This window comes from Hibiscus syriacus, unplaced genomic scaffold (genome assembly GCF_006381635.1).
Source record: "Hibiscus syriacus cultivar Baekdansim isolate YM2019G1 unplaced genomic scaffold, ASM638163v2 tig00110833_pilon, whole genome shotgun sequence".
In the NCBI taxonomy this organism is placed as follows: Eukaryota; Viridiplantae; Streptophyta; class Magnoliopsida; order Malvales; family Malvaceae; genus Hibiscus; species Hibiscus syriacus.
The window spans coordinates 1586488-1604382 of NW_024062884.1; the positions used below are offsets into that span (position 1 = coordinate 1586488).

A 17895-nucleotide genomic window follows, 5' to 3' on the forward strand; every position below is an offset into this window, starting at 1 on the left:
AATGGAACTTTGATTTTAATTATGGATTTTTTATTGACAAAATTAGGGTTAAATTTTTGAATTTTATTTTGAGGATCTAATTGAAGGTTTTTTTTAACCCAAGATGTGATTTCTGGAATGTTTTGGGATCTTTGTGTAATGCTCTTTTTCCCTTGTGAGAAAAATGAGGGTAAATTATAAATTTTAATATTTCGCTTATTGTACCTTAAATCTTTTTAAAATGAGGATAAATATTTATAGTTATAATCGTAAATTAAGCATGAAATTAAAATAATTTTTTAATATCATTGAAATAAAACTAGTACTTTTTTTTTTTTGAAAAATCGGATCTCATTAAAATCTCCTTTTACCAACACAAGATTAGGATCTAATAAGGGAAAAAGAGTGTCCACCAATCCATTAATAAAAAAAACACTTCTCATTTTATATATCAGCCTTTATGAAATCGAGATAATCAATATCAAAGAAGAAAGCAACATGATGTAAGAGAGCTCACCTAGCTAAGACATGAGCCACTCTGTTGGCTTCCCTACACACATAAACCACCCTGCAACTAATGAAGTGATTACATTGATATTGAATAGATCGTAGAAAGACTCCGATAGTAGACTCATCCAACTCTGTATTATTAAACTTATTAATAACTATAATCGAATCAAGCTCAAAATGCACATTTTCTGTCCGTGTTCCAGTGCCATGTTGACCGCAGTCCCGTTCCCATGCAACTCAGCCAAACCCTGATCAAAGCACCCAGGCGAAGTAGTAGCGAGACCACCCCGCACTAGTCCCCTCTTATCATGTGCCACAACTCCTACGGCAGCAGTCCTAGAAACCGGATCATACGAACCATCAGCATTCACCTTGATTGTTCCTCTAGGCGGCAGTATCCACTGCTTCTTGGTGTTGGAGCTTCCCCTCGGAGAATTGGTGGGGGCATGGGCGGCAAGAGTCTCGATGAAGGAGCCTAGAGCTTGCTACCAATAACCAAGACGGTTGAAAACACCCATCATGCACCAAAACATTCCGTGCAGTCCATGTATTCCATAACAGCATTAACAGTTCCACAAAACCATCCACGCAAAGAGCAGCCATAGTCGATTCCAACCACTGCAAAGGAGACAGACACCAAGATAACAGTCGCGCACAACATGAATAGCCATTTCGATCTCAAAATGACAAAACGGGCAGGAACCTTCACCTATCCTTGCATCCCAAACTCTAGAGCCTACAGGTATAAAGTATCTTCAGTTTTACCATAAACTTCCAAAGTTTGGTACCCTTCATGTGTGTGGGAATCGTTTCATAAGAATCATACAAAAAAAAAATAATTACAAATAAATATGTCTAAATCGATAAATAAATCACAAAAAAAATAACGGCGTAGCGTAAATAAGGCTCTAGCACATTTTGTGTCTTATTTTCATGACCCGCGAAAGCAAAAGCCCATGATTGGGCTCTAGGAAAGCTCATGGAGATGGGTTCGGGCTCTTTGATTGAGTCAGGAGGTTCTTCCACCAACTCTTCCGCTGAGTCACTCGACGGCTTCAACTTCGGGAAGATCTCCTTTGCCGCCGCCGCCACTGCAGGTGCAAGCATGGGGACAGCATCCAAGTCCGGTGCAGGGTCTTCAAGCTCATCCGGGTCGGGAAGGAAGGGCAGGGCTAGTGGAATGTTGCAAGGGGCTCAGCCTCCGAGGTGTCAAGTAGAAGGGTGTAAAGTGGATCTAAGCGATGCTAAGGCTTACTATTCGAGGCATAAGGTTTGCTGTATGCACTCTAAGTCATCTAAAGTCCTTGTCGCCGGCCTTGAGCAAAGATTTTGTCAGCAGTGTAGCAGGTCCGCCCTCCAAATACCTCCTAATTTTTTTTGCCTTGATTGGCCTTTCTAGCAGTTTATCAAGTAATTTTGTTAATTATCTGTTCCAATGATTGATTTTTTTAGTTGTATAGAACTTGAATTTTTAAAATACAAAGGGCCAATTTGAACATATAAAATTTTCAGGGGGCGAAAATAGTTTTTCAATGAAAAATACAAATAAAAAAATCTAAAATATAAGCTAATTCCGCCCATCGGTCCATCCCTGATTGTCCTATCTAATTGAATCAGTATTGGTGGCTTTCTGTACAATGTTCACAAAGCTTGTTACTTTCTGCTATTTATTAGTCTCGAGTTTCTCTGTTTAGTGGGAAGGGACGTAGTGGCTTGAGGCAGGGATTTAAATTGCGATTGCGTTTCCGGTTGCATTGCGTTTATTACGATTGCGAGCGGTCGACTGTCGTACAAAAACAGCCGCTAATGGCACGCTACCGCTGTATAACGGCGGCTATTTAAATCCTTGGCTTGAGTTATGAGCCTATTTTTGTGCTTGTGGATTAGGATGGTGTTTAGGTTAGTCCGTGCTTGTTTGCGTGGATGGACGTATGATTTCATGTTAGGCCCTAAATTTATAAAATTTTAACGGTGAAAACAGATTATTCATAGGAAATATAAAAAATATCTAAAATATACGAGAATTTGAAATTTTAAGGGGTCGACAGCACCCCCTCCGGTCTATCCCTGCTAGTCTGAGCTTAATTGAATTCTGTTTAAATTACTTTAGACTTAACTACTCTAATTATCTTGTCCTTTTTATGGTTAGAGGAGCATAGGTTTGTTGTATATCAATGGTACACATACCATTGAAATACTTCCCTTGTCTTCTTTACACCTTCGGTACCTTGTTCCGCGCTCATGCGCCGTAGTTCCATGCGGAAACTCGGAAATGATGATATGAATGTAGGACCTTGACAAGCTGAGCAGTCTTACTGAATGTGAGAACTGATAGTCAGATAGATGCAATACATGTCATGTAAAAACTGTTTTGAATATGCATACATTGTGCTTATCGAGGTAGACCGACTTTTCGGTGACCGAAAGAAGTTCGAAACGGACAACATTAGTGATTATGATACTGTGGCATCTTCCTTCTCAATTTAGTTTATGTCTGAGATTCTGAACTGTAATCATCTGTTGTTGTATTGCCATCGATTTTTTATTGTCGGGTTTGATTTCCTCTATGCAAGTAAATTCGGAATCTCCTCTTTGTATCATCGTTAGCATCATCGATTGTAGTCTCTGTCCAGATTTCATCAGCTTTCGGAATTCGATAAAGGGAAACGGAGTTGCCGTAGACGGCTTGCGGGTCACAATGAGCGACGTCGGAAACCACCCTCTGGATCATTATTTTCCTCTCCATATGGTGGGATCTCATCATCTACTATTGGTTGGATTGTGATTACTGCTTGTTTTTAAAAAAATTTCTTTGTTTATTAACTGCAACAAGGGAATGACTTGTGTTACTACCGTGTAATAAATACTCTGGCTGCCGTGGTACAGGAAACTTCGTCTTGGATTTCTCGGCGTACCCAGGACGTTCTGGCTTCCAGGGGTGGCCAACAGGTAGCTCATCAGAGTGCATACCCGGACACCGAAACACGGCTACTGAACGTCTTTTCCACATCCATGGCAAAACAACTCCAACAATCCTCCTAAAGGCCTTCTCCTGCAAGGCTCGCCGCACGGGACTAGTTTATCCGGCACTGCGATTCCTCCGGGAGAATGCTTCACGGGGTCTGGTGACTCAAGCCGTGCTCTCTCTTCTGTCAAATCGAACATGGGGCTCCAGAAACCAGGCTTCGAGTTTTGGTGTAAGTGGCGTGATAAGCACTGAAGGGTCCTCTGCGGCTCAACCAACACCACCTCATGGTGTGATTGTGAACCCCTATTCAAACACCTCTTGGGGTTTCAATAGCAACGGCTCTGCTCGCAGTTCTCATGAGATCCCGCCTCACGTAGATTCGGGTCGTAGCTCGGATCCCGTTAACTGTCAATTCTCTAGCAGCCTCGATTTGTCTCAACAAAGCCAGACACCATATTCAGAACTTGAGCAGTCCGGGGTGCCATATGACGACTCCATGCATCATATTCACTGGTCGCTCTGAGCTCACGACGGTCGTCGTCGGTCGTACCCCACTTTGTGTCATGTATGGCTAATGATGTTTTCAGGCATCTGATTTATGGTTCATTAATTCCGAGTCCGATAAACCCGAACTATTGCCGAGCTGTGTTCCCTTGGCCGTACTAATTAGCTGTTGAACTGCCCAGCAAGGTCATAAATTTGCATTAAATAAAATCCTGTTCTTAGCAAATTATAATTGGACCTTTGAATTTTAGATAGAATATTAATTTGATTCTAAATTTTGTATAAAATATGAATGCAATCTTTGCCTTTTGAGTTTAGTTAAATCTCTCGTCGTCGGTCGTTGTTCATCACCGTTATCGGTCATCGTCATCCTACTACTCACAATCAAATGGCAGTGCATGTTTAATCATATCAAGTCGATCCTACTTAAAAATCAAATCAAATGATAATACATGTTTGTGGTTGATCAGTAGAGCAGAGGAGTCCATTGAAGAGGAGAAGCGATACAAGGAACATAGCAGCCGTGGCGCATGTTGATCATGGAAAGACTGGTTTGGTTGATGCGATGTTGAAACAATATGAGGCGAGTAGGGGTGAGTAAAACTTGATTCGATTCGAATTAATTTCGAGTCGTAATTTCATAAACTCGGCTCGAAAAAATTTGAAGTTCAAATCAAGTTGTAAAATATAACTCGAACAGTAGGTTGAATAATTCAAAATAAATCCACTATTTACTAAAAATGTCAAGTTATTCAAGTTGGATTTTCTAATTCAACTCGAATTTAAAATTGTTTCGAGTCAAATTTATAAAATTTCAAATCAAGTCAACTCAAAACGATATTTTTAACATCTAGTCAAGTTAAAAAAATCGATCTTCGAATCAAATCAAATATTTTTCACCCATACTCCCCATAAACTCCCAAAAAAACCCAAATCTCATCTAAAACTCCAACTCAACTATCAACTCATTTTCATGAAGATCCACCTCTTGATTTGAAGCTTGCAAAATGGACAACATAAATTTTACCTTAGAACTCTAAACTATTGGGTCAAAATGTAGATTTTTATTTGAAAAAGGGCTATTTACTCTTAAGATCCTCTTCTATTTCTCCCACTTCAAGACTTCTTGGCCTAATGGGGCAGCTCTAAAAGAATTTTGCAAAATATAGCACACATATTTTTATTTTGGAATCTACGACATTTTCTACAGTGCATAGAATTCCTCATCTTGAGGCGACGAGTTCTAATAAAAATATTTTTATTCAAACTTTTTACTTCGATGTGATAAATTTTAATAAAAATCATATTTTATTAGAACTTGTCACTTTAACGTGATGAGTTTGAATAAAAAATATTTTTTATTGTAACTCGTCATCTTGACGTGACGAACTTCATTAACACTGTAGAAAATGTCGTAGATCTCAAAACAAACTTTTACCTACCTTATTTTCCCAAATAATTTACTTGTTTGTCCTATTACGCCAATAAACCCTCTTCAAAGACACCATAAGGTAACCTATTGGCTCCATTCCAACATTAACAAGGCCCATTATCAATATTAATTAGCCCAAGTTATCTAATCTTACCCCTTGCTAAGAATAACCCTAATTGTTAACTCAATTTTCAAGTTAGACACGAATCAAGTGACTTAGGTAGTAAAAAATTATTATTATTTCTTGAGGTCTCGGGTTCAAGCATCAGGAATGTCAGGGGTGTGAGCGTCTAATGTTAAATGGTTGAGAGTTATCCGTGAGCAACTAATGCCTTGTAATTATCCTAGATTAATTAAAAAAATAGAGAGAATTTTCAAGTATTAAAATGGATCAAAATTGATAATTTAGATACTAAACGTATAATTTATCCTATTTTTTAACACTGCTAATAAGGGTATTTCTGGAATTAAAATGTTTTCGGCTGCCTTCTAGATGGCCTCAGTTGAAATTATGAATCACTTATTCATGCGGAATGGCTTGCAAATTGAAAACTTATCCACCAAAACATTTTTTTAGGGTAAACTATACATTTAGTACCTCAAATATCACTTTTGTTCCATTTTAATAATCCAACTATTATATTTTTAAAATTATATTAAATGTTTAGCTTAGTTTTATTTTGGTCAATCGTCGTGAGAAATTAATAGTGACGTTGATGTTTCACCATATCAATCATCGTTGAAAATAAAAATAAAAAGTGTAACGTAAGTTTTGTTAATCTTTTAACGATGAGTAACCAAAATGAAATCACAGCGTAACATTCAATATGATTTTTAAAAAAAAATAGATGATCAAAATAGAATAAAAATAATAGTTTGAGTATTAAACTTGTAATTTATCCTTTTTAACTTCTAGAATAAATATGCTCATATCAATCAATAATTGACACGTACACAAACTGTTTTACATTTTTTTTTATTTTTTGCTATTTTATTTTAAAGATACATAAAAACCTGCTAAGCCTGAATTAGATCTCCTAAATAAAAATATGTTTTGGATTTTGTTAAAGATTTTCGGAAATGATTGTAAGGGCTAATAGGGGGTAAAATAATTGTTAAATTAATTAAGGGTGTTAAAATCTTGGGTCAATTACACAAATGGTCCCTGCCTATAGGATGTTGTTTTGTTGAGTCATTTAACTATTAAAAGTTATAAAATGATATCTCAACTACAGGGCAGTATTTTGTTGAGTCCTCCTATTATTAAAAATTATAAAATGCTCATTGGACTATTCATATGTTCAAAACTCGTTATTTTTTTGTTAAAAATTTGGCCGCAATATGAGCTTAATGTTAATATGTTGACTGAGATATGATAAAATACGATCTCAAAACCGTTTGAGTTGTATTTTATGGATTGACTCTCCATTTGTAGTGGAGTTAGTGCTTGAAAAGTTATATCATTGTGTCAGTGCTTGAAAGTAACGACGATGCCAATAAACATCATCAAAATATAATTTTATTATATCTCAATAAGTAAGTTAACATTTAACTCAAATGTTCTTCAATTTTTTAACATAAAATGATAATTTTGGAATATATGTATAGTTATATGACTATTTTGTAACTTTTAATAGCCTATGGACTTAACAAATCAACACCCTATTAAGGATCATCTGTGTACTTTACCCTAGATGTTTTAGGGTAAATTATGTGTTTAGTATCAAAAAATATCAGTTTCGATCCATTTTAGTACCTAAACTTTCAAAATTTTCAAAACCATACCTAAAGTTTAATTTTTGTTTGATATTAGTGCCCGCCTTTAAAAACTTTAGTTTTTGTTTCATTTTAGTATCCCGTTCAAAATTTAACGTTAAATTTAAAAAAGAATTCAAAGTTTATGTATTAAAATATACCATAACTGATAGTTTAGGTGTTAAACGCGTGAATGGATACTAATATGAAATGAAAACTAAACATTAGGTATGATTTTGAAAAATTGAAAGTTTAGATACTAAAATGAATCAAAACTGATAATTTATATACTAAATACGTAATTTATCCTTTTTTTGTATTTTTTTTGGAAGAGGCTGTAAAGTCAAATAAGAAGAAAAGCATGAATTTGTTTTTTCTTAATCCAAAGTGTGTGAAATTTAACTTATTTTTCAAGGAAAAAAAAAGTTGAAAGAAAGAGGCTATGAAGGAAGTCTCTCAGAAATAGATCAAGTTTGAACCTCTTCGGGTAGTTGCCTCTTTCCTCTTCTTCTCAATCTTAACACGCTTTTGATTAATATCCATAAAAGAAAGTTCTTCTTCCTCTTTATATCCTTAGCTCTTCATTTCATTGCTTGGATCTTTAAAAGCAAAGCTCTTTCTCCCCCCCCCTTTTTTTTTTGCTCAGAAAGATCCAAGATTTTGAGTTTTTGTTTACTGTTTTGGGTTTAAAAGAAAGCTTGGATCTTTATGGGAAATTGTTGTGTGACTCCATCAACACCATCTCATGGGAAGAAAGAGAAGAAAGGGAAGAAGAAGCAAAACCCATTTTCTACAGATCATGGTCAACGCGGACAGGGCAACGGAGGGCATGAACTCATCGTTTTGAGTGAGCCAACCGGGAGGGAAATTGAGCAGAGATATGAACTCGGGCGTGAACTCGGGCGTGGTGAATTCGGGATCACATATCTTTGTACAGACAAAGAAACGGGGGACTCTTTTGCGTGCAAGTCGATATCGAAGAAGAAGCTGAGGAAAGCCGTTGACATTGAGGATGTGAGAAGGGAAGTTGAGATCATGAAGCATTTGCCTCACCACCCAAATATTGTGACCTTGAAAGACACCTATGAGGATGACCACGCGGTCCATTTGGTCATGGAGTTGTGTGAAGGTGGTGAGCTGTTTGACAGGATTGCTGTAAGAGGTCATTATACTGAGAGAGCTGCTGCTGCTGTCACCAAGACCATTGTTGAAGTTGTTCAGGTATTTTGTTTCTTTTTATCATTTGGTTTTGGGGGGTTTTTTTGTTGGATTTCTCTAATGGAATTTGATTAACTTAGGTTCTGAGTTTTTGATGAGATACTTGCACTTTTGTGTTTCTTTTTAAAAGCTTTGTTTGATCTTGAAATTTTTTCCCTTGCAAATGTACAACTTTAGGTTTCCAAATGATTTTCTGAACTTGTTGCTTGAAGTGATTAAGCTAAGATGCTGCACAAAATTTTGGGTTTCAATTGCTTTCTAGGACCTAAGTTCTAGGGTATTCAATTCTTAGATTTTGCATTTTCTACTAGTATGTGTTCTATCTTGAGGCAGACCTACGGCGTAACAGTGCCATCCGAAACCGTTATTGCACGAATGTGATACCCGCAACGCGGCTGCAACCGCAATATAAATCCCTATAAGCCGTTGGTAGCTCTACCATTATGTTGTACATGCTCTTGGAAACATAATAGAATGTCTTGCAATGTTTCTTTGCACAACTGCTGTTAAAGAAAAATCTCGTTTCGCTGTGCCTTTAATTATGATCTTAAGTTAATATCAGTGTCTTTTTTTGTTACAGATGTGCCACAAACATGGGGTGATGCATAGGGATCTAAAACCCGAGAACTTTCTCTTTGCTAATAAAAAGAGACAGCGGCTTTGAAGTCGATTGACTTTGGTTTGTCAGTGTTGTTTAAACCAGGTATTCATAAACATGATATTAATAACTTTGTACCCTCTGGATTAAGTTTTCACCTTCTATGTTTGTTTGTTCTGTTGTTGAAGTTTGAATCTTTCCCGTGGCAGGTGAAATATTTACCGAGATAGTTGGAAGTCCTTATTACATGGCTCCTGAGGTCCTGAAGAGAAATTATGGCCCTGAAGTTGATGTTTGGAGTGCTGGTGTGATCCTTTACATCTTACTTTGCGGTGTCCCACCTTTCTGGGCAGGTTTGTATTGATTCGGTTAACGATAATCGCTGTTTGAGTAATGAGAATTATATATTCCCATGCATTCGTGTTTAGGAACTGCAAATAAACAATGGTTACTATTATTATCCTCCTTCCCTTCCTATTTGAAGTCGGTCGTAACACGATTTTTCCTCGACTTCCTCAATTAGTCCTGTTTCAACCTTATGTTCACTTCCCTCTTACATTTTATTTCATCTCTTTTTCCTCTCTAACTTTCCTTATTTGTATGCAGAAACTGAACAAGGAGTTGCGCGGGCTATTATTCGCTCTGTTATAGATTTTAGGAGGGATCCTTGGCCTAAAGTTTCTGAGAATGCGAAAGACCTTGTGAGGAAGATGCTCAGTCCTGACCCTAAGCGGCGACTTACAGCTCAGGAAGTACTAGGTAAGTTTCTGTTCTAATGATATAGGTTTTCCGGTCACGGAAGTTCTATTAGCCTCCAATAAAGTTTCTAAGCAAAATTTTGTTTCTATTTGGATATGAATCTTGAACCGAGTCGTTTCTTGTCTTTTAAATTCAGATCATCCCTGGTTGCAAAACGCGAAGAAGGCTCCAAATGTTTCCTTGGGAGAAACTGTGAAGGCAAGGCTCAAGCAGTTCTCTGTAATGAACAAGCTCAAGAAAAGAGCTCTCCGGGTAATGCTTCTTGCTTTTTCAAAGCCATTGGAACCTAAATAAAGCTTTTCAAGTCATTTCTTATTAACCTTTTTCCCATTTTCTTTTCGGGAAATTGTATACCGACAGGTAATAGCTGAGCATCTCTCGATCGAGGAAGTTGCAGGCATAAAAGAGGGATTCGAATTGATGGATACTACCAATAGAGGCAAGATTAACATTGATGAGCTAAGGGCTGGGTTGCATAAACTTGAGCATACTATTCCTGATTCAGATCTTCAAATACTAATGGATGCTGTAAGTTCGACCCAAAGTTCGCATTATGTTTTGTTTTCTCGTCGACATTTGGCGGTGCACGCTTGAAAATGAGTCGCCATTAGTTTGTTCCTGCAATCAGTTTGCATAGATGATCTAAACATGTGCCGCTTTTGCAAGAGAAGTAACTAAAAATTTATTATTTTTTCGTCACAGGGTGATGTAGATAAAGATGGATATCTGGACTACGGAGAGTTTGTTGCCATCTCGGTTCACCTGAGGAAGATGGGCAACGACGAGCACCTTAAAAAGGCATTCGAGTTTTTCGATAGAAACCAAAGTGGCTATATTGAGATTGAGGAACTAAGAGATGCCTTATCCGATGAAGTTGAAACAAACAGTGAGGATGTCATCGGCGCCATCATGCACGATGTCGACACGGACAAGGTTAGAGAGATTTTCCCTCTTTCTGCTCTCTTGGCAGTTTATTCCGAGATGTTATAACTGGGAGAAGTCGAAAAGAAATCATTTTGGCCTTGAAGCTTTATTAGTATTTTTCTTCGAAACTTGAGTACTGTAAATCGATTTCAATGCATATGTTGAAATCATGCTGATATTGTGTTTGCTGAATCTACTGCAGGATGGGAGAATAAGTTACGATGAGTTTGCGGCGATGATGAAGGCCGGTACGGATTGGCGAAAAGCGTCGAGACAATATTCGCGAGAGAGGTTTAACAATCTCAGCCTGAAGTTGATGAAGGATGGATCATTGCAAATGAACAATGAGCCTAGATGACCCAACAGCACATACAAAAGTTCCATTAATGAAAGTGGCTGTTGATTTCAGAGCATTCTTTTAGCTACTATTTTTTTTATCTGTAAGAAAAAACTTAGGGTTTACCAGGATTGAGCCATGCCAAGGTTTGTCTATACAAGGAAATTTCCATTTGTTGTGGATATAGATACTTGTTCCAATTTTTTGCTTACACTATCTTCATTAAAATAACAGATCTTTTCGTTGTCCGATTGAGACGTTTCAAGATGTGTTAGATGTGTAACTAAAAGATAGTTCATACGAAAAAAGGCAACTCAACTCAGAAATATCCGGATCTAATCCAAAAATTCGTCACAATTCAACTGATATTTCAGGCTTCAAAAACTTTGGATACGCACATGAAGATCAAATGCGTCCCTGAAAATCTCTTCGACACATCCAACTAATTCTAGCCATACCCCTTTAATGAGTATATCATAAAGAATTCTATCATCCCTAAATACAAAACCATACCAATTGTAGGAAGGTTGGTCATTTACATGCATCCATCATTCAAGTAAAACTTGAAAGGTGTGTCGAATAGCTTTACAAAGCATCAATATATCTATGGACTACTAGGTTATGAAACATGTTATTATGAAATGGATCAGAGATGTGGTCAACTAGGTTCTCTACAGGACCTTTACCTGTCAAAGCTGCTTGTAAATAAAAGCCTAACCAAGCCACCATGGCTAGCCTCCCATTTTTGATCTCCTTCACCTTCAGCTCCTCGAAAGCTACAGGGTCGTTTGAAAGCTTCAATGGGTCAAATAGAACTCCACCTGGATAATTAATGTCGCCCGGCAAGTATATCCCGAGCGGTTCCAATGCCTCGATCCCGCAATATCTTGCATATTCTGGTCCAACCTATATGTTATCACACAAAAATGAACCTCAAACAAGAAGTGAAAAAGTTTCACATCTTTCCCAGAATGCAAAGCATGAATATTGAGATCGGTTACCATGAGGAGGGCCTGACAGATAGCAATGACAATCACTCCTTGCCCTCCGGCTAAGTGTAGACCTGGGATGCCAAGGTAGTCCAGCGTTTCTCCCTAATGAAAATTAATAACAGATAAGGTGTAATACTATCACTGGTAAATATACCTAAATCTTTTTCCATAATGGTTTTCAGTATTGTTGTACTTCCGCCAAAGGTTCTCCGCATAAACTGTTTTCGCGCCTCATAGTCGTTGGACCCTAAACCACCTACGACTCTCCAGAGGACAGAGAGAGAATGTCTAATTTCTTTGAGGAAGGATTTCAAAGATCTAAATATTGGGAAACCGCAACTTATTGACACGACTTCTAACAAGTCTATTTAACCCACCAAATCCACCGCCATCTGGCCATATCCACTTAACTGATCCTAAGACTGACACATGCATTAGGGGTTACTATATATCCTCTCAACCAAGACCGAATGAAAGGATGTGACCTTAATGAAGCCACCTCACTCTTATTCTCCTCTGTTCTACTTCCTCATGGAGGCATGACACTTTGACACCAGCCAACAGCTGTTCTACCATCAACTGCGGCTTTCCATCAAAATCAAAATGGGTGAACTGCCTAATGTCACCACAACCCGTTTAGGCCGTCTTTTATATATATATAAGAACAAACAAATAGCATTCCAGACTAAAATCGGAAGGTAGTTAATGAAGTGATGCAAATTAAGAACCTGAAGTTTGGAATAGCCCACTCGCCACCAAACGGGTTCAGCAAAGTGAGAGATACCGAGCATATCTAATATTTCTGGAACCACAACACCAAGGGCTGCAAGCATTGCCCAACGAGCATGAAGTATTTCGAAACTGCATTTCCCAGATTGCGTATCATCATTTAATAAATGTCTTAAACAGGCATGAGTTTAGAAGAAATTGAATTGACATAAATGTGGACGTACTTGAAGTATTTCTGGAAATCCACAGGATCCTTGCCTAGACCTGCAATATCAAAACCATAATCCCCAGGCAGTTCTCCGGTCAGGTATTCAGGATAGTCATACGGGATGGGGCCAAGCCATCTAGGGCGGTCTTCTCCGTACCAGAAGCTGAAAAACAGAGGCATGTGATATAAAATACATATTTACTTAATATGAATATAAATAATGTCTTCAAGGAGCTTACATGCAACTCAATCTCTAAATGACACATGCAGACATAGTTTTATCATTCTAATTCAATAGATTTATGGGTAAATTACTTGCTTAGTACCTAAACTATCAATTATGATCCGTTTTAGTACCTAAACTTCCCTTTTTATTTCCAAAAACATACCTAAAGTATAATTTTTGTTTCATTCTAGTACACATCGTTAAAAACTTTAGTTTTTTTTTTCCATTTTAATACTCCGTTCAAAATTTAACGTTGAGTTCTGAAAAGATAGAAAGTTTAGGTACTAAAACAGACCAAAACTGATAATTTAACAGTCAAATATTGAAATGAAATGAAAACTAAATGCGTAGTTTACCCTAGATTTAAATACATATTTGGTACATCGAGTGGACACTCATCTTAAAGTTGGAAATTAAAGAACTTTTACTCCAAAGCTGATAATATAATTTTTCTCTCAAATGAGTACATAATTTTGTTTTTATTTCCAAGTTGACGCTTCAACTTTAATTCCGTCTATTGTTTTATATTTTTATTAATAAGTTACCTTTTGATGGCGTGATAGCATAAAATTATACCACGTGTCAATAAAAAATCTTTAAAACTTGTAAAAATATATTAAAAATTTAAAAATGGAAAATAAAAATATAGTTTTTAATAAAAAAAATTAAAATCTCAAATCCCAACAATTTAATGACTAAAACGCTCAAAATTCCATTCTTCCTATGAATAGTAAAAATCTAAAATTTGGATATGGGATTAAAGCTTTATGATAGAAGACTGTTATCATAAAGTAAAGTCATTAATAATGTTTTATCAATTTAAAATCTTATTTCAACGATATATATACATTTATACGAGTAGCTATAAGAAATTTCAATTTAACTACTCAACTATCAAATTGCTTCTATTTTAATCACCGTAATTTAATTTATTAATAATTTTGGTGAGATGGCATTTTATTATTTTTATTTTATTAATATATAATTAAAAATAAAAAATAAATTTGAAAGTTAGAGTGATTTGAGAGTTAAGTAATTAAGTTAAAAAAACTAAACTTTAGTGATTAAAATAGGAATGAAAAGATGTTTGAGTGATGACTAATGTAATTTACTCATAAAAAAGTTGTCACGTTCGAACCACCCATTAAATTTTTAACGACGTTGTACTAAAACGAAACAAAAACTAGATGCTAGGTACGATTTTGAAAAAGTTAAAAATTTAAATACTAAAATAGACCAAAACTGATAATTTAAATACTAAACAAGAACTTACCCTATAATTGAACATTATACCATACAAGGAGTAAGTCACATTTTAGCCTAAACTACTACATTTTCCCTACATGTGCACCTAATCTTTTTAGGTCCACATTAGTACATAAACTTATATATCCTTATCCCCTCCTTTATCTACATGTTTTGTGCGTAGATTTTTTAATTTAATTTAAAGCTCGCACGGCCAGACCACATAATCATATGATTCAAGGGTAAATTACACATTTAGTATCTAAATTATTAATTTTAATCCATTTTAATACCTAAATTTTTATTTTTTTTCAAAATCATACCTAAAGTTTAATTTTTGTTTCATTTTAACCCAATTAAAAACTTTAGTTTTTGTTTCATTTTAATACATTGCCGTTAAAAACTTTAACTTTAGTTTCATTTTAGTATTCGTTCAAAATTTAACATTAAATTTCGAAAAAAATTAAAAATTTAGATATTAAAACCGACCAAAATTAATAGTTAAAATACTAAACGACTTCATTTCTTTTACGGCAGGTATTAAAATAAAGTGAAAACTACACACGAGATATAATTCTAAAAAAATTGAAAGACTTATTTGTAAGAAAGGTTAGGTACTAAAGGTTTAGATTAATAGCTTAGGTACTAAATGTTTAGTTTACCCTATGACGAAAGGCTTATTTGTAAGAAAGCAGAATATTACCTCTCATTTCTTGCTTTCCGAGCTAAAGCCTGGAACCTTGAGGAATTATCACGAGCTTCTTTCTTCCTCTTCAACAATTGCTTTCGCAGGGAGTGGCCTAGAGGGCTATTAGCGATGGCTTTGACCGCCGTGAAAGGAATCGCCGAAAACACCAACACTCCCGCCAGCTGAAAACAAGCATAACCTAATATTATGTATTTCGATAAGAACAAATCCAAACAAATTGAAAATCGAAAAAGAAGAACGGCGAGACACCTCCTGCCATGAAGCTCTGCAAGGAGTAAACGAAGTGGACTTAGGGTTGGCAAGTTTAGTAGGGGGCATGGAAGATAATACGGCGGAGAGGGAGCGTCGGACTCCTCCTCCTCCGCCGTTGATGAAAAATGAAGAAGATGTGGAAGAGAGACGAAGCTGCGCTGTGATTTCAGCCATTCGATTTTAAGGGCCATTGCTTATTCTAAAACTAATAAATCTCTTTTACTCAGTTTTGAAATATTTTAATATTTTAATTTTTTTAAATTATATATAAAATTTAATATTTGTTTCATTTTAGTACTCTGTCATTAAAAATTTTAGCTTTTGTTTTATTTTAGTATCCCGTTCAAAATTCAACATTCGGTTTTAAAAAAATTGAAAGTTTAGGTACTAAAATAGACCAAAACCGATAGCTCAGGTACTAAACACATTAAGTTTTTAACGACCGGTTCTAAAATGAAATGAAACTAAACGTTAGGTATGATTCTGGAAAAAAAATTTAAAAGTTTATATACCAAAATTGACAACAACTGATAGTTTAGGTAATAAATGCGTAGTTTACCCAAAAATTTATTATATTGTAAATTTAATTGAATTAACATTCCTACTAAATAGATTTTTTAATTAATATAAAATAAGTATAAGATATTATTTGGTCAAAAATAACTTAATCATATGACATTAAACGCTTATATTCATAATATTTTTAGTACTTGAAGCCGATGCCTCAAAGAATAACAATAATTCTTTTATTATCGAAATTGTTTAATTTAAGTCTAAATAATTCTTTTAACACCAAACTGACTTGGTTTTGTTGGGTGCAACATTAATGTCATTAGATATTTTTTTATCAAGTAAAATTCATAAATGACCACCTAACTATAGGGTGTTATTTTATTGAGTCTTTCAACTATTAACATTTATAAAATAGTTTATCGAATATAAAGTGTTACTTTGTTGAGTCCCTTGATTATTAAAAGTAACAAAATTGTCTCCTAACTATTTATATGTTCTAAACTCATCATTTTTCATTAAAAAAATGACGACAGTCTGAGTTGGACATTAACTGGTGACTAAGATATGATAAAAATTAATCTAAAAATCTCAAACGACTATCATATCTTAGTTAGCATGTTACCGTCCAACTAAGACAACTGTCAATTTTTAACGGAAAATGATAAGCTTGGAACATATGAATAGTCAATTGATCATTTTGTAACTTTTAATAGTTGAGTGACTCAACAAATCAAAACCGTATAGTCAACAAAGCAACTCCCTATAATTGAATGATCATTTTATAACTTTTAATAATCGATGAACTCAACAAAATAGTACCCTATAATCAAAGGACTATTTGGGTACTTTACCCATTTTATTTATTAATATTTTTTAAATCAATGGTCAATTATGTCCTAAATTGCGAACCGGTTAAAAATTGTAATTGAAATATTTTTACACTTAGTATATGTTTGTTTAAAGTAAAACATTTTATGAAAAATGTTTTACCATTTTCCAGTAATTGGATGGTTGATCAACATAAAATATTTTCCTGATCAATATAATTTTTTTTTATTTTTTTGTAAAATGACTTAGGGTTCGATTTTCTATAAATTATTTTCTAAATTTTTCACTTCAAAGAATAAATACCGAAAATAATTTTATTTTATGAATTTAATATTAATATAATATTTTAAGATCATTTTAATTAAAATATTAATTATTAAAATAGTTAAAATATATTTAGTAATATTTCTAATAATTTATTATTATATATTTTAAATATTATTTTAATAAACTCAATTATATTATAATAATATAATATAAGATATTATATTATATTTTAATAATATATAATAATTATTAATAAAATTTATATTATTTATTAATTTCATAGAAATAGTATTATTAAATTATTAATAATAAACAATATTATTTATATATTTAATATAATAATCTAATAACATTTTAATAAAGATAATTAAGATATATTAACTAATACTTTTTAAAATAAACTTTAATACATAATTAATATAATTTATGAATATTTTTATTTCAATAAAATGTGCTAATCTAAATATTTTTATTAATAAAATTGTAGAAATATTATTTTAATAATAAATAAATAAATTATTCTAATATTTTAAAATTAATAATGTTAAGTTTTTATGATAAATAATATTATTTATTGTACTCAATATTTATAATAAATAATTTTAAAAAATTCATCAACTAGTAGAAAATGTTTTACAGAACATCTCCTAAACAACGTAAAATGTTTTCTAAAAAATGCAATTCATTTTACGGAAAAAATTTTCTATAAGACATTTTCAGTGAAACAAGCGAACACTTATTTTAATAGCATTGAACTCATTAAGTGAATTTAGTGAATTTTGTTTTTTCGATGTTTTGGGTTTGAAAAGTTGCATCTATAAGGTATGTGTCGTAATAGTTAAAAAATATTATGAATAAATATTATCTTATAATCACTTCAGACTATTCGAAAAAATGAATAGTATAGATCAATTATAATGATTATTTGAGCATACTCGGATA

At 34.1% G+C, this 17895-nt stretch overlaps 1 protein-coding gene and 2 pseudogenes across 1 annotated transcript; 2 read left to right on the forward strand and 1 right to left on the reverse strand.

The window, feature by feature from the left end:
• Positions 1 to 1439: 1439 nt before the first annotated feature.
• Positions 1440 to 13102, forward strand: LOC120142958 (annotated as a pseudogene).
• On the forward strand, positions 7604 to 11152 carry LOC120142957 (annotated as a pseudogene).
• On the reverse strand, positions 11477 to 15519 carry LOC120142959 (chlorophyll a-b binding protein 7, chloroplastic-like). The gene is made up of 6 exons (XM_039157393.1): positions 15343 to 15519; positions 15088 to 15254; positions 12930 to 13076; positions 12705 to 12837; positions 11986 to 12078; positions 11477 to 11890 (listed from the first exon to the last, which is right to left on the reverse strand). Exons 1-6 carry the CDS (start codon positions 15517 to 15519, stop codon positions 11570 to 11572), a joined length of 1038 nt encoding a protein of 345 aa, XP_039013324.1. The 3' UTR covers positions 11477 to 11569.
• Between the last annotated feature and the right edge of the window lie 2376 nt (positions 15520 to 17895).